The 22,759-nt window shown below is 35.1% G+C and overlaps 1 protein-coding gene across 19 annotated transcripts in view; it reads right to left on the reverse strand.

The window, feature by feature from the left end:
* The window catches only part of CFAP70 (cilia and flagella associated protein 70), a 134,853-nt gene that overhangs the window by 69,317 nt on the left and 42,777 nt on the right, over positions 1-22,759 (reverse strand). For 14 of the 19 annotated variants that reach the window (XR_011423227.1, XM_070227315.1, XM_001503856.5 and 11 more), the window contains 7 exons: positions 21,049-21,231; positions 18,856-18,950; positions 15,513-15,612; positions 13,262-13,396; positions 6,774-6,944; positions 6,509-6,589; positions 4,836-4,927 (listed from right to left, as the gene is read on the reverse strand). Coding sequence is in view for 18 of the 19 variants with exons in the window: in XM_070227315.1 (XP_070083416.1) it covers positions 4,836-4,927; positions 6,509-6,589; positions 6,774-6,944; positions 13,262-13,396; positions 15,513-15,612; positions 18,856-18,950; positions 21,049-21,231 (857 nt within the window). In the remaining variant the exon portion in view is untranslated. The remainder of the gene's footprint in view (positions 1-4,835; positions 4,928-6,508; positions 6,590-6,773; positions 6,945-13,261; positions 13,397-15,512; positions 15,613-18,855; positions 18,951-21,048; positions 21,232-22,759) is intronic. The other 5 variants (XM_070227291.1, XM_023645053.2, XM_070227328.1 and 2 more) reach the window with 2 other exon arrangements.

The raw sequence follows: 22,759 nt of genomic DNA on the forward strand, positions 1-22,759 counted from the left end.
TACAGCATTCATCTAACTGCTGTCAACAAGATATTCCCTTTAGACATATGGACACAAAGAGGTTGAAACTAGGAGGATAGAAAAAGATATTCCATGTAACTAGTAACCAAAATAGAGCTGAGGAGGCTATATTACTGTCAGACAAAATAGACTTTAAATCAAAAAGGATTATAAGAGACAAAGAAGAACATTATTTATAGAAAAAAGTTTCCAGACAGCAATAAAACATAACAATCACAAATAAATACGTACGTAACAACAGAATCCCAAAATATATGAGGCAAAAGTTGAGACAATTGAAGGGAGAACAAGACAGTTCTTCAAGAATAGAGACTTCGATACCCCACTTTCAATAATGGATAGGTCAACCAGAGAGAAGATCAATAAAGAAACAGAGGACTCACACAACAGTATAAACCAATTAGACCTAACAGACATATACACAACACTCTACCCAACAACCACAGAATACACATTCTTCTCAAATGCACATGAAACATTCTGCAGGACAACCATATATTAGGTCACAAAAAAAGTCAATAAAGTTTTAAAAACTGAAGTCATACAAAGTAGTCATGTGTCACTTAACAATGGGGATACAATCTGAGAAATGTATTGTTAGGCAATTTTGTCATTGTGCGAACATCAGAGTGTACTTACACAAACCTAGATGGTATAGCCTACAACACACCCTGGCTATATGGTATAGCCTATTGCTCCTAGGCTACAAACCTGTACAGCATGTTACTGTACTGAATACTGTAGGCACCTGTAACACAATTATAAGTATGTGTGTATCTAAACATATATAAACACAAAAGGTAAAGTAAAAACATGGTCAAAGATAAAAAATGGTACATCTGTATAGGACACTTCACAGGAATGGAGCCTGCAGGACTGGAAGTTGCTCTGGGTGAGTCAGTGAGTTAGTAATGAGTGAATGTGAAGGCCTAGGACATTACTGTACACTACTGCAGACTTTATAAACATTGTACACTTAGGCTACACTAAATTTATTTTAAAAGTTTCTTTCTTCCATAATAAATTAAACCTAGCTTACTGTAACTTTTCCACTTTATAAACTTTTAATTTTTTTAAGTTTTTGACTTTTGTAATAACATTTAACTTAAAACACCAACAGCTGTACAAAAATATTGTTTCTTTATATCCTTATTCTGTAAGCTTTTTTCTATTAATTTTTTTTTCACTTTTTAAAATTTTTGTTAAAAATTAAGACACTAACACACACATTAGCCTAGGCCTACACAGGGTCAGGATCATAGCTATCACCGTCTTCCACCTCCACATCTTGTCCCACCAGAAGGTCTTCAGTAGCAATAATATGCTTGGAGCTGTCATCTCCTATGATAACAATGACTTCTTCTGGAATATCTCCTGAAAGACCTGCCTGAGGCTCTTCTTGAGGAGTGTCACTCTTTTCAGAAATATGTCCATGGTGGTTTGCTTGGTTTCTTTCTTTCTTTTTTTTTTTTATCATAGATTTGCTTGTAAGCAGATAATGCACCATGAACATTCTTCTCTATTAATGAAAACCTTTTGGTGTTGGGGACAATGTTTTCAAACTTTTTAAGGAGCTTGTTGAAGTCTGCAAAAGCTTCTGCTAAGCCCTTCAGTGTGAATTTTCTTAGGGGTTCTTCTTTTTCTTCTCCTGAAGTTTCCTTTTCTCTTGCCTCTTCTTCAGCTATGTGCTTCTATTTTAGTTTAAGAACTCCTCATTAGTCAATTCCTCATGAACTACTTCTAGGAGCTCCTCAATGTCATCCTCATCCACACCCAGTGTAAAGTTGTCTGCCATCTCAACCACAGCCTTGTTGAGTTGCGCAACCTCCTCATCCTTGGCAAATCCTTAGAAGTCATGGATGAACCTCTTGAGTGTCTTCTTCCAGATGCTGCTCATACACTCCTTGGTGACATCACCCAAAACCCAAGCAAGGTTCTTGATGCAGTCACAGATGTTAGAATCCTTCCAGAATTGCATCAGTGTCTTCTCAGTGTCTTTCTCAGTTGCAGCAATAGCCTGGGAAAAGGTAATCCTCAAGTAGTAGGGCCTTAAAAGCTGCTATAACTTCTGGATCCATTGGTTGGATTAAAGATGTGGAGTTTGAAGGAAGAAGCACTGCTTTGATGTAGGGATGAAGATCACCAATAAAAGGAGGATGTCCAGGACCATTATCAACAATAAGAAAAATCTCGAACGGGATGTTATTCTCCAAACAATACTTCTCCATTTCGCTGGCACAGCAATTCAGGAGGGCATCTTGGAAGAGGAACTGGGTTATCCATGACTTCTTATTGTTCCTGTAGTACACTGGTAGTGTGTGCTTATTGATATGCTTGACAGACCTGGGGCTCTCACTGTGCCAGATCACAAAGGATTTCAATTTGTAGCCTGCAACATTACCCCAAAGGAAGACTATTATCCTGTCCTTAAAAGCCTTGAAACCTAGCATTTACTTGGCCTCCTTACAGATAAAAGCCCTTTCAGGCATCAGTTTCCAGAACAAGGAGGTTTCATCTATGTTGAATACTTGCTCTGGCAGGTAATTTTCTTCCACAATCAGCTTATCTAGAGTTTCCAAAAATTCTTCACCTGCCTTTACAACAGTACTTGCAGACTCACCAATCACTTTCACATTATGTAATGAATAACGATTCTTGCATTGTTTAAGCCACCCAGAGCTAGCAGTAAATTCAACACCATAGTCAGGGCCAGCCTTTTCTTTCAACATCACAAATAAACTTTTTGCTTTGGCTGTGATCATCGTGGTGCTGAAATGGATACACTTCTGTGACAGGTCTTCAATCCAGGTCATTGGAAGTTTCTACATGCCTGATCAAGGCCCTTCTCAAAGTTTTATTAATCTTGTTGCCTTTGATGAAGCCGATCCTTTAACAGCTTCCATCACTTTGTTCTTGTTCTTCAAGATTGTAACTGTGGTGGAATGGGACATGCCTGACTGATGACCAATAATCATCACTGATTTTCCACCTTCGTAGTCCTTAATCACTTTTCATTTCATTTCCGGGTCAATCACTCAATGTAGCCCCTTACTGGCAACATTAGCAGTGGATTTTGTATTCTTGGGGGCCATGATGAACAAAACGACATCAAATTAAACCAAGCATAAGAGAAAAATGACACAATCAAGAGACACAGTAAACATGAGATGTATGAGGCTGCTGCCAGCATAACATGGTATACTGTTTTACAGTAAACATTTTTTTATAAGTAGCAAAACTGTACTCTAAAATTACAATTAAAAGTATAATATAGTAAATACATAAACCAATAACACAGTTGCTGATCATTATCAAGTATTATGTACTGTACATAATTGTAAATATTATACTTTTATATGACTGGTAGAGTAGTAGGTTTGTTTACACCAGATCACCACAAACACGTGAGTAATGCATTGGGCTACAATATTACAATGGCTACAATGTCACTAGGCAATAGAAATTTTCCAGCTCCATTATAATCTTATGGGACCACCATTGTATATACACTCTGTCATTGACCAAAACATCTTATGTGGTACATGACTGTATCTTTTCTAATCACAATGGAATTAAACTAGAAATCAATAATTGAAGGAAATTGGAAAACTGGAAGATTCACGAATATGTGGAAATTAAGCAACACAGTTTTAAATAACCTAAATATCAAAGAAGATATCAGAAGGGAGATTAGAAAATACCTGGAGATGAATAAAAACAAAAACACAACATACCAAAACTTATGGGATGCAATGAAAGAAGGGCTCAGAGGGAAATTTATAGCTCTAAACACATAGATTAAAAAAGAGAAAGCTCTCAAATCAATAACCTAACTGTACATTGTAAGGAACTAGAAAAGGAGAACAAACTAAACCAAAAACTAGAAGAAGTAAGGATACAATAAAGATTAGATTAAATATAAATAAAACAGAGAAGAGAAAATCAACAAAACCAAAAAGCTGGTTCTTTGAAAAGATCAACAAAATTGATACATCTTTAGGTAGATGGACCAAGAAAAAAAGAACGAAGACTCAAATTACTAAAATCAGAAAGGAAAGTGGGAACATTACTCCCCATTTTACAGAGACAAAAAGGATAGTAAGAGAATACCATAAACAATTGTACATCAACAAATTGGATAAGCTAGATGAAGTGGACAACTTCCCAGAAACACAATCAAAGCACTATGGTACAATATAAAAATAGTTTTTTAAAAATTACATATATTTAGACATAATGTGGTGTGTGTGTGTAATATAGAGGCATTACAACATTACAGAAGGATAAATACTAAGGTGGTAAAAGTGGTTATCACCGGGTGAGTAGAAATCTGAGTGTTTTTGTTTTGTTTTGTTTTGTTTTGCTGAGGAAGATTAGCCCTGAGCCAACATCTGTGCCAATCTTCCTCCACCTTATATGTGCAGGAAGCATGTCCCCCACATATAAAGCATGTCCACTACAGCATGGACAATCAGTGGTTTAGATCTGTGCCTGGGATCCGAATCCAGGAACCCGGGCTGCTAACGCAGAGCATGCTAAACTTAACCACTATGCCATAGGGCTGGCCCCATAAATCTGAGCGTTTTTATGTGCTTTCTTGCTGATCTCAATTTTCTCAAATTTTTTGTAATGGGCACAAACTGCCTTTGTAATAAGAAAACAACAATTAACAAAAGAAACTTCATCTGGAAAAAAATGGAAAACTGTCTGCTGCTTAGCCCGGGGGAAATTACATTTATGGGGACAAAATGACTTCCTTCTATTAATATCTAAATTGTTTTTGCAAAACAAGTATGAGAACCATTGCTACATACCTTCTGGCTAGCTCCTCAGGCATTCGCTTTGGAACCAAAGCTTTGTCCAACTGAATCTCCAATACAATGTACGTTCCTGCTTCTACATATTGCTGTAAAGACATTTTTCTCTAATTTATTCTTTCCAGAAGAACATATTTATTAAAAAATTTTAGCAACATAAGATAATGCTCACAATATTAATAAGTGAGAAAACTGCATATACAACTACATATATAGTGTGATCTCAACTATTAAAACATTTTTTACATAGTAAAACAACTGGAAAGAAAAATAGCAACAGTGGTTATCTTTTTCAGAAAAGGGATTTTATTCTTCGAAACTTGTACCACAGCTGAAGCGCTGTTTAACTTGTTTAATACTTTTCTTGGACTGTTTTAAGTGAATGCCATTCTTTCTCCCACCGAACCTTTCATGAGTCCTGCAGAAATATTCTCACACCCTTCTGATGTTCCCACTCACAGCTTCCTACCACCATCTACCAATTGCAAACTGAAGGTCATTTCTACCCAGATTTTCGCCAGCATCCTAAATATGTGTCCAAAATTGAACTTTTTTCCTCTGTATCAACCTCTCTTTTGGCTTTTCTCTTAATGATTTTGCCATCCTTCCAGAAAGTGAGGCTTGAAACTTGAGTTATCTTTAATTTTCTTCCTCACCACTCCCAAAACTTCCCAATTCTACGCTTTGCCTCTGCAGGTTTCTGACTTTATGACAAGCCCTTCCCTAAATCAAACTGTCATCAACACTCATCTGTACTACAAGAAAAACCTATAAACTGACATCTGAAGCCCCTACCCCAGAAATCTTTTTCACATCTTTGCAAGAGTTCTACCCTGAAGCACACACGAGGCATGGTTTCTCCTCGACTTAAAAACTTTTATTATGAGTCATTTTATTATGAGTCCCTCATCACCTATAGAATGACGCCCAAGCTTTTTAACAAGGCTTGCAAAGTCTTTCTACAACCGGACTCAGCCTCTCTCTTCTTTCTCAACTCCTTTTAGAACCTCTCCTTTCTTTTCTTTAGAACCTCTTCTTTTCTTTTCATTTCTCTGTACCATGCACTGAACTAATTGATGCACCCCGAGTTCTGCTACCTTCTTTGTGCCTTGACTCAAGCTGTTCCCTGGCCTCTTTCCATCTTCATCTGGCAGAGTTCTCTTCATCTTTCACTACTCAGCTCAGATGCCCTCTTTCGTGAAGCCTCCTGAGACTGCCCCATCCTAGTAGCTATTAATCTGTCTCCTTTGAGCCCCACAGCACTTTTATTTGTACCTCTCCTATAGCACTCATCAACATTCTGTATCACAGTTAGCTGTGTGCCAGTCTGTTTTACACCCAGACTATTGAGTGTCCAGAGGGCAGATGAATAAATGCTGCAGATAATGCATCTTTGCATCCCTCCTAGTGTTTAATATGGTAGAATTAATAAAAGACATAAATCTTTAATCCTGGAAAGAACCTTAAAGTTAATCTGGTACCCACTCATTTTAGAGAGTCTCAACGAGACAAAGAAATTTACCCAAGGTCATAAACTAGTCATGGCAAGTGTGGAATGGTAACTCAGATAATGAGCATTTTCCTAAGAATTTTCAACTATACCATACTATCTTGCTCAGTAAAGGACTGATGAATTTAAACTTAATTTTCAATTCTTTTTGCATAGTTACCTGTCCTTCTGGATTGTGGCATAGAGAGGGTTCAACTTCCAAAGGAGTATCTGAGCTCTGAGATTTTATACTAGGTGCTTGCTGAAAGAAAATGAGCACACCTCAAAAACTGAATTCTTACATGGTCTTCACAAGGGCAGGAACAATGATCATTATGTTGCATCAAAATGCAAATGAACTTGAGGCAATTCACCAAAGGAGAAATCAGTGCAAGCTTCTGGAATGTAGCAAAACCAGCAAAATCATCACCTTCTCAAAAACCTACCACATCCCCAGGCTTAGGCTTTCCTTCTATGTCCTTTTCTTTGACTGTTTTATCTTCTTTCAGGTTCTTAGAAATAACTGGTTTGGACAATGGGGAATTAACACCTCCTACTTTATTATTCTGAATCAAATGATGGCCAGTATCCCGGAACAAGCTAAATAAACACTTGGTCTGAAAAGAAACAAAAAAATAACAGATGAAACCATCACAGAAAATTAGCTGCCTGCACTATTACTTAAATTATTAAGAGGAGACCTTTCAACCTGGCTTGATTTTGGTGTCTCAGAACTTGTTACCAGAAAGCTTTTAATTTCTGACACATAGTTCCAAATTAACTTTAAGTGGTAGAATTTATTTCTGTACAAGAAATATTACCTGTCTAATTACTACTTGGCCCATCAATTATAACTGGGAGACTAACACAGGTTTAAAGTTCAAAGTAAAAACTTTGTATGGGAAAATTCAAACTATAGATAAATGACTGGAAAAGATTCTTATAACAATTTTTAATTAAACAACATAGATGAATCTAAATATAATTTATGCTGAGTGAAATCAGCCAGACCAAAAAGAAAAAAAACAAAGGTGAGGAGTGGACAGAGGTGGGATAGAAGGATAACAGGGGACACGAGAAAACTTGGGGGCCAATGGATGTTTTCATTATCTTGATTATGGTGACAGTTTCACAGATATAACCTATGTCAAAAGTTTTAAATTGTACACTGTATGCAGTTTATTATATGTTGGTTATGCTCAATAAAACTGCTAAAAAGAGAGTCTAACAATACTGAAGAAAAAATTGTAAATACCAAATATCACTCGCAATTCTACCACCTTTACCATAATTACTGTATTTCATAGATTTTAAGATACAAACTTTCTCAAATTTTAACATCTGTAGGAAACAAGAACGTTTCATATACACTTATATGAACAATATGTACAATATGTAGTTATTTGTGTCCACCTTCTTTCACTTAGCATGTTTTTTAGGTTCATCCACGTTATAGCATGTATCAGTAGTTCATTCCTTTTTTAAAACAGCTTTATTGAGATACAGTCAGGCTTCACTTAACAATAGGGATACGTTCTGAGAGATGTGTCATAAGGTGATTTTGTCACTGTATGAACATCACAGAGTGTACTTACACACACCTAGACAGTATACCCCACTACACACCTAGGCCATGTGGTACTAATCTTATGGGACCACCATCATATATGTAGTCTGTCATTGACTGAAACGTCATTATGTGGCACATGACCGTATAATTCAAATTCCATATAATTCACTCATTGAAAGTGTACCCAAAATTCAATGATTTGGCATATCACATTATTTGTAACTCATTCCTTTTCACTACTAAATAGTATTTCCTTGTATAGATACACCACATTTTGTTTACTGAGTCACCAGTTGTGGACATTTGGACTGTTGTGAGTTTTTGGCTATTATGAATAATGCTGCTATAAACATTCACATACACGTCTTTGTGTGAATGCAAGTTTTCAATTCTCCTGGGTAGGTTCCTAAGTATGATTTACTGGGGTGTGTGATAAGTTTATGTTTAACAAAGATTTTCTGCATAGTTGTTCTACCAACTACTGAGAGTAGAATATTGAAATTTCTAAGTGTTACTGTCAAATTATCTATTTCTCCTTTCAGTTCTGTTGGATTTTGCTTCATGCATTATGAGATTCTGTTGTTAGGTGTGTATGCATTATAATTTATATAAATATTATTTATAATAATTTATAAACTCTATATTCCTGATTAATTGACACTTTAATCATTATAACATGTCACGCTAAATCTTAGTAATATTTCTTGTCTTGAAGTCTGTTTTGTCTGATATAAGATAGCCACTCAGCTCTGTTTTTCTATTTGCATAGTTTATTTTTTCCATCCTTTTTTTCTCTTTTTTTTGGTGAAGAAGATTTTCTCTGAGCTAACATCTGTTGCCAATCTTCCTCTATTTTGTATGTGGGTCACTGCCACAACACAGTTTGACAAGTGATGTAGGTCCATGCCCAGGATCCAAACTCATTGACCCAGGCCACTGACGTGGAGTGTGCTGGACTTAAGCACTATGCCACAGGGCCAACCCCCTTTTCCATCCTTTTAGTTCAACTTATGTGTGTCTGAATCTAAGGTATATCTGCTTTAGAGAGCATATCACTGAGTCTAGATTTTTTTAATCCAGTCTCATAATCTCTGTCCTTTCATTGGGAATGTTTAGACTACTCACATATAATGTTATTGTTGAAATTAACATTTATGTTTGCCATTTTGCTATTTGTTTTCTATATATCTTCTGTCTTTTTTGTTTCTCTGTTCCCCCTTTAAATGTCTTCTTTTATGTTAAATATTTGTGATATCTCATTTAATTCCTTTGTTTATGTATATGTGTATATATGTGTACCTGAAGATGTGTATATATATATATATATGTTTATATACATATAGACACATATATATTTGTGTGTATGTATATGTATACACACAATTTTCTTAGTGGTTGCTTTAGGGATTATAATATGCATCTTAACTAATCACTATCTATTTCACATTGATATTAACAATTCTGGTAAAATGTAGAAACTTCACTGCACTATAGTTCCATTCTATCATTTCCCCTTCATGCTACTACTATCATATAAACTAAATCTATATATGTTATAAATCCAATAATATAATTAATGCTGTGTACAATCATGTCTTTCAAATAATTTAAGAATAAAATGAGAAAAAATATATTTCTAAAATCTTTTATATTGTTACATTCAACCATTTCTAATGTTCTTCATTTCTTCTTGTAGATTCAAGTTAGCAATTGGTGTCATAATCTTTCAAGCTGAAAGAACTTCCTTTAGTATTTCTTGCAAGACAGGTTTGCTAGCAACAAATTCTTTCAATATTTGTTTATTTGGCAATGTCTTTATTTTGCCTTTGTTTTTGGTTGATAATCTTTTCATTCATCACTTTGAATATATTATACGATTGGCTTCTAGATTTCATTATTTCAGATGAAAAATCAGCTGTTAACCATATCAGTGCTCCCCTGTAAATGATGAGCTGTTTTTCTCCTTTTGAATTCATGATTTTCTCTTTGTCTTTCAACAGTTCACTATGATGTGTATATTGTAGATCTCTGTATGTTTACCCTATTTGGCATTCTCTGAACTTCTTGGATACGTAAATTAATGTTTTCATCAAACATGGGATGTTTTCAGACACTATTTCTTCATTTATCTTTTCTGCCCCTTTCTATCTCTTCTCTCTAGGGACTCTCATTACAATTATGTTGGTCGCTCTCCACAAAGATCTCCATTTTAACCAACAGCATCACTGGGCATGGGTGCTTCATCCACTGCTCCAAATCGTGTGAGCCCTCTCTGTGGAAACAAAGTTGCTGGTCCTCACAGCCTAGCCTGCCCTAGTAGAATCACTGCTCTGATGAAGCTAAAGGAATGGAGTGGGGGATGAGGAGTGGTTCAGGAGCAGCCCTAGGCAAGAATGCCTCAAACTCCATAGTTTTTCATGCACTAATACTTCTAATTTTGTTGATGCCTTTGGTCAATTTCCAGAGCGCTGAAATGGCTTTTTGTCGATTTGTCCAGCTTTATAGCTGATTAGGGGGAGAAAATTTGACAACCTCATCATTCAGACATAGCCAGAAATATTTCCTCTCCAATATTTCCTATATATTTTAAAAATTATGATTATATATTTTTTTAAAAGTTGAGATCATATTGAATATAATTTTAAATCCTGATTTTTCACTTAACAGACTATCACATGCATCCTCTCATGTTTTTAAATTTTGCATCAGGATAATTTTTAATGTACACACAAAGAAATCGCTCCTATCATATGAGTATAAAAAAAGTAATGGTAAAAATGTCTGTGTGCCAACTATATCCCTAGTGCTTTACATATTTTATCTCATTCAATATGTAAAACAATTCTGGGAAACAAGCACTGTCTCCATTTTACTGACAAACTAAAGAGAAATTTAGTCACTTGGCCAAAGTCACTCAGTCAGTAAATGGCAGCTCCAGAATTCAAACTAGAGGCTGCCTGACATCAAAGCCCATAACCTTTCAATTACAATATACTGTTTCCCTCAGATTCACCGGAATATTTTCATGCAGTAAAGTTTGGATACTATTCTACTTATTTCCTTAAAATAGATTCCTAGAAGTAGGAGTACTATGGGAAAGGATATAAGTATTTTAAGCTTCTTAATACATACTGACAGAAAATTTTTTTGCAGACACTTGGTACTAATTTATGCTTCTACTGGCAGTGAATGAAAGTTGTTTTACCTATCTTTGCCACCAGTGGGTATTATCATATTTTAAAGAATTGTCTGATTTTACAGGTAAAATAAAATATTTTATTGTTATTTAAATTTGAATTTCTTTGACTATAAATAAGGCCAAATGTTTCTTCTTATATTTATTGGCCATTGGCATTTCTTCTTTTGCAAACTGATACTTCATGTACTTTGCCCATTAAAAAAAAACATGTATTTTTCCTATTGATTTGATGAAGTGCTTTATATTTTAGGAACGGTAGCCATCTTTCTGATATGTATTCAAATATTTTCCCCACTTTTTCAGTTACATGGTAATTTTGTTTATGATGGTTTCTTTCATATAGAGATGATTTCCATTTTTTGATAAGCTAACATCTGCTGCCAATCCTCCTCTTTTTGCTGAGGAAGACTGGCCCTGAGCTAACATCTATGCCCATCTTCCTCTACTTTATATGTGGGACACCTGCCACAGCATGGCTTGACAAGCGGTGCATAGGTCCGCACCTGGGATCCAAACTGGCAAACCCCGGGCCACCAAAGTGGGACACGCAAACTTAACTGCTGCACCACAGGGCTGGCCCCCTGTAATCTAAATCTTTTATATCTTTTATTTCTTTCAAGACTAGGAAGTCTTCTTTTAATTCATATATTTAATTAATAGCCACTTCTGTTTTTTATGGTCTTCACATTTAACTTATTTTAATAAACTCATTTGAAATTTATTTTGATCTATACTATATGTAAGATTTTTGCATTCTTTTTGCCATTTAACTATCTACAGAGCATTAATAATTATCTTTTTTAATGGATGCATATTCCATCAGTATTCTTTACAATAATTTACTAAGTCTGTCTCTATTATTAGACATTTAACCTTATTTTTAGTTTTTTGCTATTATAGATCCCAAAAAGTTTTCACAAATATGGCAGTTTTGATGCTATTAAATTGTTTCCTTAAGATAAATCCTTATAAGTGCAATTTCTGATTCAAAGGACACTTATATAGAAAGAGTTTACTACTCAACTGGTTTGCAAATAGATGAGGGGTCTTTTTGAAAAATAGCTGTCCTGATGATGACAAAATAGTCATATTTTTTTTTCTTCTTACTATTATTGTGTTTTATAAAGCTTTACTTTCTCCTAAGAAGCAATATGATAAATTGACTTTTTGCTTGAATATATACATATATGTATATATTCTCTCTATAGATAGATAGATACATTGATGATTTTAACACCTGAAAATTGAAAGAACCGTATTGTAGCTCATTAATCGGCATATGGATTTAAGTTTTCACATACTTTTAGAAAAACTTTTTTTAATTTTTATTTTTTATTGCATTAACATTGGATTATAACACTATATAGCTTTCAGATGTACATAGTAATATATTTCAATTTCTGTGTAGATTACATCATGTTCATTACCCAAAACTAATTATAATCCATCATCACACATATATGCCTAATCCCTCCTTTTGCCCTCCCCCCAGTTTTTGCGTAATTAAAACAAAAGACTTCTTTCATTATCCTAAAGATATTGTATCCAACTTTATTGAGGTAAAATTGAAATATAAGAAATTACATATTTAAAGTATATAATTTGATCAATTTTGACATATTTATACACATGTGAAACCATCACCACAATCAAGATAAGCAACATTTCCATCATCCCTAATACTTTCCTCACATTCTTTTGTAATCCATCCCTTCTTTTCTCCTGTTCCCAAGCAACCACTCATCTGCTTTCTGTCCCTATAGATTACTTTCCTAGAATTATATTTAAATGGAATCATACAGTATGTACTCTCTTTTGTCTGGCTTCTTTCATGTGGCATTATGCATTTGAGATTCATCCATGTTGCATATATCAATAGTTCATTCCTTTTGATTGCTGAGCATTATTCTATTGTATAGACATACCACACAATTTGTTTTTCTGTTAACCTGTTGGGAATTTGGGTTGTTTCTAGTTTTTGGCTTTTTATTATTCTGAGGTTTTTAAGGCTCAATAGCAGAATGCCTGCAAGGCTCTATATTTAACATCCAAGTGTATCAACTGGTTCCAAATATCAATTGCAAACATGTGTATGCTAAAGATGTAAGTAAACACATATATAAAGGATAAATTAGGATTATGTCTTCTAAACAATTTCTTTTTACCTTTTCATAGACTGAACTGTCTATGTAAGGGTAAACATGAAAAGCTCCCCGAATCCTCTTCACACCTGGATACAGCAATGGGACCATATTAACATAAGCCACACCATGAAATGAAAGTTGACTTTCATCATCAGTCTAAGGGAATAAAACCAGAGAGCTGTTAGTGCTATAGAGCAATGTAGCAGTTCAAAGACCAGGTTTTAGGAACTAGCTATACTACTTAACCAGTTGACTGTGGGCCAGTTACAAAGACATTTTGGGTCTCCTTTTCTTTATTTTCAAAATGGGTTTAATCATACCATGATCATTGAGATAATGCACATAAACAGTGTTAATGAATAGTAAAGGCAGTAGCTGAATCAACACATACTCAAATTAATTGATTATATATATTCAAATAAAAAATCAATTTCATCATGTTGCTTCTTAGGAAAAAGTGAAGCTTTGTAAAAAAACAATAATAATAACAACAACAAAAACTTAAAAGAAATCAGAAGCTGTAACTTTTAGCTTTAGTTCACAGATTTGTATGAATGAGAGGGGCCTTCCAAGTCATCTGGACCAGTGATGACAAACAGGTTTTAACTTATGCCTAAATTCTAATCAATTGGTGGAGGTGTTTTAGAGTACTATGTTGAGAAAGAGTCTATGTCTTATCTGGGTTCAGAAGGAAAGAGTGCTTTGATTGACTGGTACTATCTGCCGTGGATGAAGGCGGGTGAATGACAGTCTGTCATCATGTACTTGCTATCCCTAATCTCATCTGAACTCCCATTACAAAGAAAAAGACTATGTCAATAAATATATCTTACCATCATTTTATGTGTGTGTGTGTGTGTGTGTGTGTGTGTGTGTGTGTGTGAGGAAGATTGTAGCTGAGCTAATATCTGTGTCAATCTTCCTGTATTTTATGTGGGATGCTGCCACAGCATGGCTTGATGAGTAGTGCTACGTCCGTGCCCATGATCCAAACCTGTGAACCCCAGGCTGCCGAAGTGGAGCACATGAACTTAACCACTACACCACCAGGCCAGCCCCTTAACATCAGTTTTTTTTTTTTTTAGGAAGTCTAGCCCTGAGCTAACATCCACTGCCAATCCTCCTCTTTTTGCTGAGGAAGACTGGCCCTGAGCTAACAACCATGCCCATCTTCCTCTACTTTATATGTGGGATGGCTACCACAGCATGGCTTGCCAAGCGGTGCCATGTCCACACCTGGGATCTGAACTGGCGAACCCTGGGCCACTGAAGTGGAACATGCACACTTAACCACTGGACCACTGGGCAGGCCCCATTCACATTATTTTTAATAGCTGTATGGTGTCTCATAGAAAACTTTTATAAGAAAAAATCAATTTAGTAAAAGAAAATACATTTAACTCCTACAAAATTAAAAGTAATCTCTTTGATTTCACCTATTATAATAATTAGAAATTAGATTAAAAAGTCCTATGCTCATGTGATAACACTTCTGTTTAGAAACATAAGGAAAGTTAGCCAATGCATATTATATATTGCAAAGGGAGAAGTGGTTACACCATAGTACTATTTTTATTATGCAAAAAAAGCCTATTTTAAAAATCAATAAAACAACTTAGGTACTTGTTAAGTATCTGCTCTATGCCATGAATCATGCTAGGTACTGTGGAGGATACAAAGCAGTCTGCTATAGGGTCCTCACCCTCAGGGAGTTTAAAAAAAAGCAGAGAAGACCAGACACACACAAGTAAAACAATAGAGAACATGTTCTAGGCTCATCAAAGCTGTATGTTTTCAGAAGAGCAGCACATCTATGAACCCTGTTGCTCTAATTAGCAGGCTAAAACATTTCAAGTAGGTAAGTCTAAAAGAAATTCAGAAAGATGTATTAGGTTGAACCATATTACCAATATTTAACTTCTATGACCTATAAAAATGGCTATTTTGTACAGTTTTACCTACAGTAAAACTGTAATGAAGGGTTAAATGGAAATAGGATATCTGGAAATAAAGGCTAAATAATTTTTAGTGAACAATAGGGAGCAAGGGTGACCAGTCATCCTAATTCGCGAGGGACAAGGGAGTTTCCTGGGACATGAGACTTTCAGTGCTAAAACCAGGAAACTATTTAGCAAATCAGGATGAGTTGGTCACCCTAGAGAGCAGCAACATCAGTTTACATTTTCCTTTGGTATCAGAATTAGAAGCAGAATGACAAGTTGGGTCTGATCCAGCATTTCTCACATAAATATTTTTAAGTGAACAAATCTACCTTATCAAATTTGGCAGCTTTCCCTTTGGGTGCAATAATCAGAGGAACTCTCGTGATCTCTACAGGCCAAAATCGGCAATCAGCAATTCGCTTCTGAAAACTACAAATCAAGAGTCAGCCTATTAGCATTATATCCAAAAATGGGGTTAGTATAATCTAAGTTAAAGGGAAGTATTCCTCTCTTTTAAAAAGTAATGGAATACATATATATAAAAATTTGTATTAGGAAGATGGGTTTTTTAAACTTTCTCAAATCTATAAAATTCCCAAAATAAATCTAGTGTACTGCTAACAGAGGCAAATTGTAAAATTTTAAGAGCAATTTGGCAATATGAATCAAAAGCCTTAAAATGTTCATAATCTTTGACCCAGAAATTCCACTTCTAGTGATTTATTCTAAAGAAATAATCAGACTATAAAATAGTATAAAATATATTTATTTCTACTGTGAAAATAGAGTAGGACTTCCATTATCAGCTCCCATATGTAAAGAACTTAGGAGTTGTGACTCCTGTCCTCATAACAAGAAAAAGCTGATGAAACTGAAAATCAATGACTTTCCTTAGATCCATGTAAGAATTAATTTCATAGGGCAAATTGCCACCCTGAAATATGGAGAGACAGGCACATACAGAGAATCACGACTGAGATTAGCTTACAGGCAGCAGAAATCACTGGAGCCAGTAACCAGAAGAAACACTTTAATGGTAATTTTGACAAACTGCTGGAAGCTGAATGTGAACTAGCCAGAGAGTTAAAAGTTCCTGGGGGCCTTGTATTAGGGGTCCCCATACTTTCTTGAGTTTTAAATCAAGGGGCTCTATCAGACTTTCATGGTGAATATAGGAGAAAAATCCACTTAGGCAGGAAGAAGGGAAAAGTAACCATTCTGAAAAATGCCCAGAGTGTTCTCCATAGCAAAGGCCCATCCTTTAAGGTAAAGTACTTTACCAGAGCCTTATGTGACCCAGGGAAAGGACAATTAGACAACTCCAGTCTTGTCTAGCGTTCCTGTCTCACATAAGGAGAGGAAGGAAAAAAGGCTAGTAAACACTTCTGAAGGTCACAGCCCCAGGGACTCAAACTCACTAAAATACTGAGATTTAATCACAGGATTATATAATACTTCCCCTCCACAATACCTTACTAACACATCAATAGGGTTCCAGTACAATAAGAGTGGATGGATTATAACTGAGAGGCTGCAGAATAGAAACCCTATTTCAGAAAGAGTTCCTAGCAAAACCCAAAGACAACTAGGGAGGAGTGAAAAAAGGAAACTGAAGCTTCTAGCATCTATAGCTAGAGCAAACATTAAACTCAGCCCAGCTCCCAACCAGATTAAGATAAAACCTCACACTAAAAAACTGAATTACCTCATTTCTTATTACCCAATACATAATGTCCAGCTTTCAATGATAAATTACTAGGAATGCTAAAAGGCAAGGAAAAAAACAATCTCAAGAGACAAAGCTACCTAAGAACTAGACTCAGATATGACACAGATTTTGGAATAAAACCACACATCTACGGACAGCTAATCTTCGACAAAGGTGCCACGAACGTACAAAGGAGAAAAGAGTCTCTTCAATAAATGGTGTTGGGAAAACTGAAAAGCCACATGCAAAAAGAGTGAAAGTAGACCATTATCTCACGCCATACACAAAAATAAACTCAAAATGGATCAATGACTTGAAGATAAGTCCTGAAACCATAAAACTTCTGGAAGATAATATAGGTAGTACACTCTTTGACATCAAGCTTACAAGGATCTTTTCGAATACCATGTCTTCCCAGACAAGGGAACAAAAGAAAAAATAAACAAGTAGGAGTTCATCAGATTAAAGAGCTTCTGCAAGGCAAAAGAAACTAGGATTAAAACAAAAAGACAACCCACCAACTGGGAGAAAATATTTGCAAATCATATATCTGGTAAGGGGTTAATCTCCATAATATATAAGGAACTCACACAACCGAACAACAAAAAAACAAACAGCCCAATCAAAATATGGGCAGAGGATATGAACAGACATTTTTCCAAAGAACATATACAGATGGCCAATAAACACATGAAAAGATGTTCAACATCACTAATCATCAGGGAAATGCAAATCACAACTACACTAAGATACCACCTTACACCTGTTAAAATGGCTATAATCACTAAGACTAAAAATAACAAATGTTGGAGAGGGTGTGGACAAAAGGGAACCCTCATACACTGCTGGTAGGAATGCAAACTGGTGCAGCCACTATGGGAAACAGTATGGAGATGCCTCAAAAAACTAAAAATAGAACTACCATATGACCGAGCTATCCCACTATTGGGTATCTACCCAAACAACTTGAAATCAACAATCCAAAGTAACATATGCACGCCTATGTTCATTACAGCACTATTCACAATAGCCAAGACATGGAAACAATCCAAGGATCCATTAACTGATGATTGGATAAAGAAGATGTGGTATATATATATATATATATATATATATATATATATATATATATACACAATGGAATACTAATTAGCCATAAAAAGACAAAATCATCCCATTTGCAACAACATGGAAAGACCTGGAGGGAATTATGCTAAGTAAAATAAGTCAGCCTGAGAAAGATAAACACCAGATGATTTCACTCATATGTGGAATATAAACAAACACATTGACAAAGAAATCAGTTCAGTGGTTACCAGGGGAAGGGAGGTGAAGGGGAGCACTTAAGTGGTGACAGACAAGAAATAATATACAACTAAAATTTTGCAATGATGTAAACTATTATGAACTCAAATTTAAAAAAAAAAAACAACTTCGGAGGGAGTATGGGTCCCAATCTATGAATCTATAGCTAACCCAAATATCAATTAAGTATGTGGGTAGAATAAAGATGTTTTCAGAGAAAAAAAGAAAAAAAAAAAGAGGGGCTAAGACAGCCAGCATGTGTCCTTTTTTTAATCCATAAACACTGCCCTCTTCCAACTTTCCACCAGGAATATGTGAATGTGCAGGCTGGAACTTCAATAGCCATCCTGGCCCATGAGACAACCTTGTGGATGGAAGACACATGTTAAAGAAAGTAGAGCAAAAAGAAAGATTGAGCCTTGATACTTGATAACATTGTGTAGCCACCATACACACCAGCTCTGGACTTCTTTTATATGAAAGAAAAATAAGAACCCACCTTGGTTAAGCTACCATCACTAGAAGCCTCCGTTACTAGCAGATGTGGTGGTAGAGAGTCTCAGATTACCTTAACTCAAACATGGATAAAATTAACAAAAGTAACATTTCCTCCCACCTACAGTCTTTGTTGGTTAAACACATTCCCTTTCTTTTCCTACCTGACCACTGCAGGAGGATCAAGGTAGCAGCGGCTTTCCAAGTCCCAAATAATTCTTTTCTTTATGCACTCTGCTTGGTTCCTAAATTCTCTGTCCTATAAAATAATAAGATAGAGACTGTTGTTCTCTCAGTGTGCCATGGCTTTATCCTGCTTAATCTGTAGGGCATTTTTAATGGATTTGATCACAATACTTTTATTACTACTACTATAAGTAGAAGTACTATTGTAAATACTACCACCATCTTAAATTTTAGGGTACTTTACTATTAATAAAGTACATAGGATAAATTACTTACATTATCCTTACCATCAATCCAGTACTAACTGCCAAATATTTACTCACATAACCTCAATGAGTGATTTTCAACCCTGGATGCATATTAGAATTATCTGAGTGCTTCAAAAAAGAAGGGCATTAGTACTATTTTAAAAGTAAATTCTCATGTAATTGATCTGGGTTAGGGCTTGGCCATTGTTATTGTTTTAAAAAATGTTGTTTTAGGGGCTGGCTCCGTGGTATAGTGGTTAAGTGTGTGCATCCCTCTTTGGCAGTCCGGGCTTCACAGGTTCTGATCCCTACATGTACACTACGGACATGTACACTGCTCATCAAGCCATGCCGTGGCGGCATCCCACATAAAAAATAGAGGAAGACTAGCACAGACATTAGCTCAGGGACAATCTTCCTCAAGCAAAAAGAAGAAGATTAGCAACGGATGTTAGCTCAGAGCCAATCTTCCTCACCAAACACACACACACACACATATAGTTTTTTAAAATATGAAATAAAATCTTTTACCTGAAATAAAATATCTGATCTAAATGAAAATATAAATCTAAGAACAGTATAAATTTTCACTAATCTCAATGATGAGAAAGACACTGCGCAATGTTTTTCAAATATTGCTAGCCTTATCTCTATTACTTAAAATCTCTAGAGTCAGATACTGAAAGAATTCAACCATCCTTGTTTTACAAACTATGTGATCAAATGTTTCCACTAATGACTATCAGCTCATTCAAGAAACATTTGCAAATGTGTTTATAGCATTTTCTATACTCTTGACAAATATAAGTTGTAATAAAACATGTTAGAAAGAAAGGAAGAAAGGAGGGAGGGAGGGAGTGAAGGGGAGAGAGAAGGGAAAAGGGAGGAGGGAAAGAAAGAAAGAAGGAAAAGGGGAAGGAGGAGGGAAGGAGAAAAAAAAAAAGAAGAATTTCAACAACCTAAAAATAGGAGACTGGTTAATTAAATTAAAGTAGGTCCATACAATGTCATATCATACAGCAAGTGCAGGTAAATAAAGAAAAAGAATGAGAATACTCTTTATGCAGTGATGTGGGAAAATCTCTAAGATATAGCATAATGCAAAAAAATCAAGTTGCAGAACAGTGTGTGTGAGTATGCCACCATTTGTGTAAAACATGATAGGGAAAGAATATGTGTATGTATATATTTGTGTGTATATATGAAGCAAAAACTGATATTTTTCCCTGCTTCCAATATGATTAAGCACTTTATACACTCAGTTAAAAATAAATAAAACTTTATACCCTGAGATAAGGCAAAAATAGCAGTATCTTCCTGACGTGTTCTAGTTCTGAAAATAACAAGACTTTGAATATTGCCTATAAATCTGGACTCCCTAAAGAAAAACAATTTTATTCCTGACTTTTACTACGCTATGTATGTGGGCCAGTCTTTCTGAAATCTGACTCCCTTGCATTATTTGCAAGAAAACTTTACTTTTCTAAATGTTTTTGTTTCTGAGTCTCCCTTTGACTATATATATTTGTTTTTATATGCATAAAAAAGTAGCTGGAAGGAAACACAAGAAATTATAACAAAGGTGACTACTAGGATGATAACCTGGGAAGGAATTAGGAGGAAGAGACATGGAGTAGGAGGGAGACTTTAACTGCATATCTCTTAATTTTTTCTTTTGACCTGTGACTGTATTATTACCTTTAAAACAAAATAAAGAGTAAATTTGAATTAAATCAATTATGTTGTTTGCTGGACTTAAGACATCAGGAGAACATTTTAATCAGAATTAGATAACTTTTATTTTGACATGTAATTGTTTTATTTTAATAGGTGATGGATGTATATAAATCACAGTGATCCACAAAATGTTTTGTCATATGTCAGTACACTGAGTTTATCACAAAAACTGCATAATTCTCTCACCTCAGGGTGGTTGAGTTCCCCTTCTTCTTCCTCATAGGGCCCACCGACGATGAATGCATCAGGAATGTTATTAGCTCCTGGAGCCAGAATGTTGGCAATAGGCCATTTTTTGGGCCGGGGAACAGGTTCTCTTTCCCCTCCAAGCTTCAGAGTTCCATTCTTAAACAAAATGGGATAGTCCTTCTACAGAAATAAACACCATACATCAGAAAATTTTGTAAAAGACTTTGAAATGGACAAAAAAGACTACAGAAGTGTCTTTTCAATGAAATGCTGGGTACTGTCGAACAGACAATGGGTCATTTCTTCAGATTCTCCTTTGAACTGGTTTAAACCCTTTTTGTCATTTTATATTTATTTGAGAGTCATGATGTACCTTTTAAAAAACAAACTCAAATCTGACAAAGAGCTAAAAATATAGGCAATTTCATATCTATAATTTATATAAAATATACTTGCAATAGAAAATTGGTTAAGATATAAATAGGCAATTTATAGAAAAAGAAATTAGAAAATCCAACAATTGAATAAAAACAAGCTAGATATAATTAATAATAAATGAAATACACATTAAAACAATAAGATACCATTTTAAACCATAGATTGGAAAGTCAAAGTCTGAAAATATCAAGTATTGACAATATTGTGAAGGGAATGGTATTCTTACACTTAGTTGCTGGAAATGTAAACTGGTACAACTATGGAAAGCAATTTTGCAGTCTCTAGTAAAATTTAAAATTGGTATACCCTATAACTCACCTATTCTAGTTCTGTGGGTTAAGTTTAAAACCTTTCATGAAGGAGGGGCGTTTCTGGATTGGCATAGTAAGGACTTCTAAAAATCTGTTCCTCCATAAAAACAACAAGAATGCTGGCAAAAATTGTCAAAATTAAGCGTTTCAAGACCATTCAATGGGGACAGAACAGTGTTTTCAACAAAGAGTGCTGAGAAAATTAGTTATCCACATGCAAAAGAATGAAGTTGGACACTTATCTGACACCATACACAAAAATTAACTCAAAATGGATCAAAGACCTAAATGTAAAAGCTAAAACCATAAAACTCTTAGAAGAAAATACAGGCGGAAAGCCTCATGACATTGGATTTGGCAGTGATTTCTTGGTTATGACACCAAAGACACACAACACAAAAGTAAAATGGGCAAATTAGACTTGATCATAATTAAAAATTTTGTGCATCAAAAGACGCTAACACAGTAAAAAAAGGCAACCCATGGAACTGGAGAAAATATTTGCAAATCACATATCTGATAAGAGATTAATAGCTAGAATATAAAGAGAACTCCTAAAATTCAACAACAAAAAAAACACACCACCTGATGGGAAAATGGGCAAAGGAGTTGAATAGACATTTCCCTAAAGAAGATGTACAAGTGGCCAATAAGCACATGAAAAGATACTCAACATCATTAGTCTTCAAGGAAATGCAAATCAAAAACACAAGGAGATGCCACTTCACATATATTAGGATGGCTATTATCAAAAAACAACAAAAAACAGAAAATAAGTGTTGGCGAGGGTATGGAGAAATTAGAACCCTGGTGCACTGTGGTGAGAATATAAAGTGGCAAAGAGGAATTGGAGGGTTCTACACCGAAAATGTAAAATGGCAATTTGGAAATCTCTATCAAGAGGCTCAAAAGACCCATATACAATCATTCTATAGAAATTTGAACTAAGAAAAAAACCT

The sequence above is a fragment of the Equus caballus genome, chromosome 1, assembly GCF_041296265.1.
Source record: "Equus caballus isolate H_3958 breed thoroughbred chromosome 1, TB-T2T, whole genome shotgun sequence".
Classification (NCBI taxonomy): domain Eukaryota; kingdom Metazoa; phylum Chordata; class Mammalia; order Perissodactyla; family Equidae; genus Equus; species Equus caballus.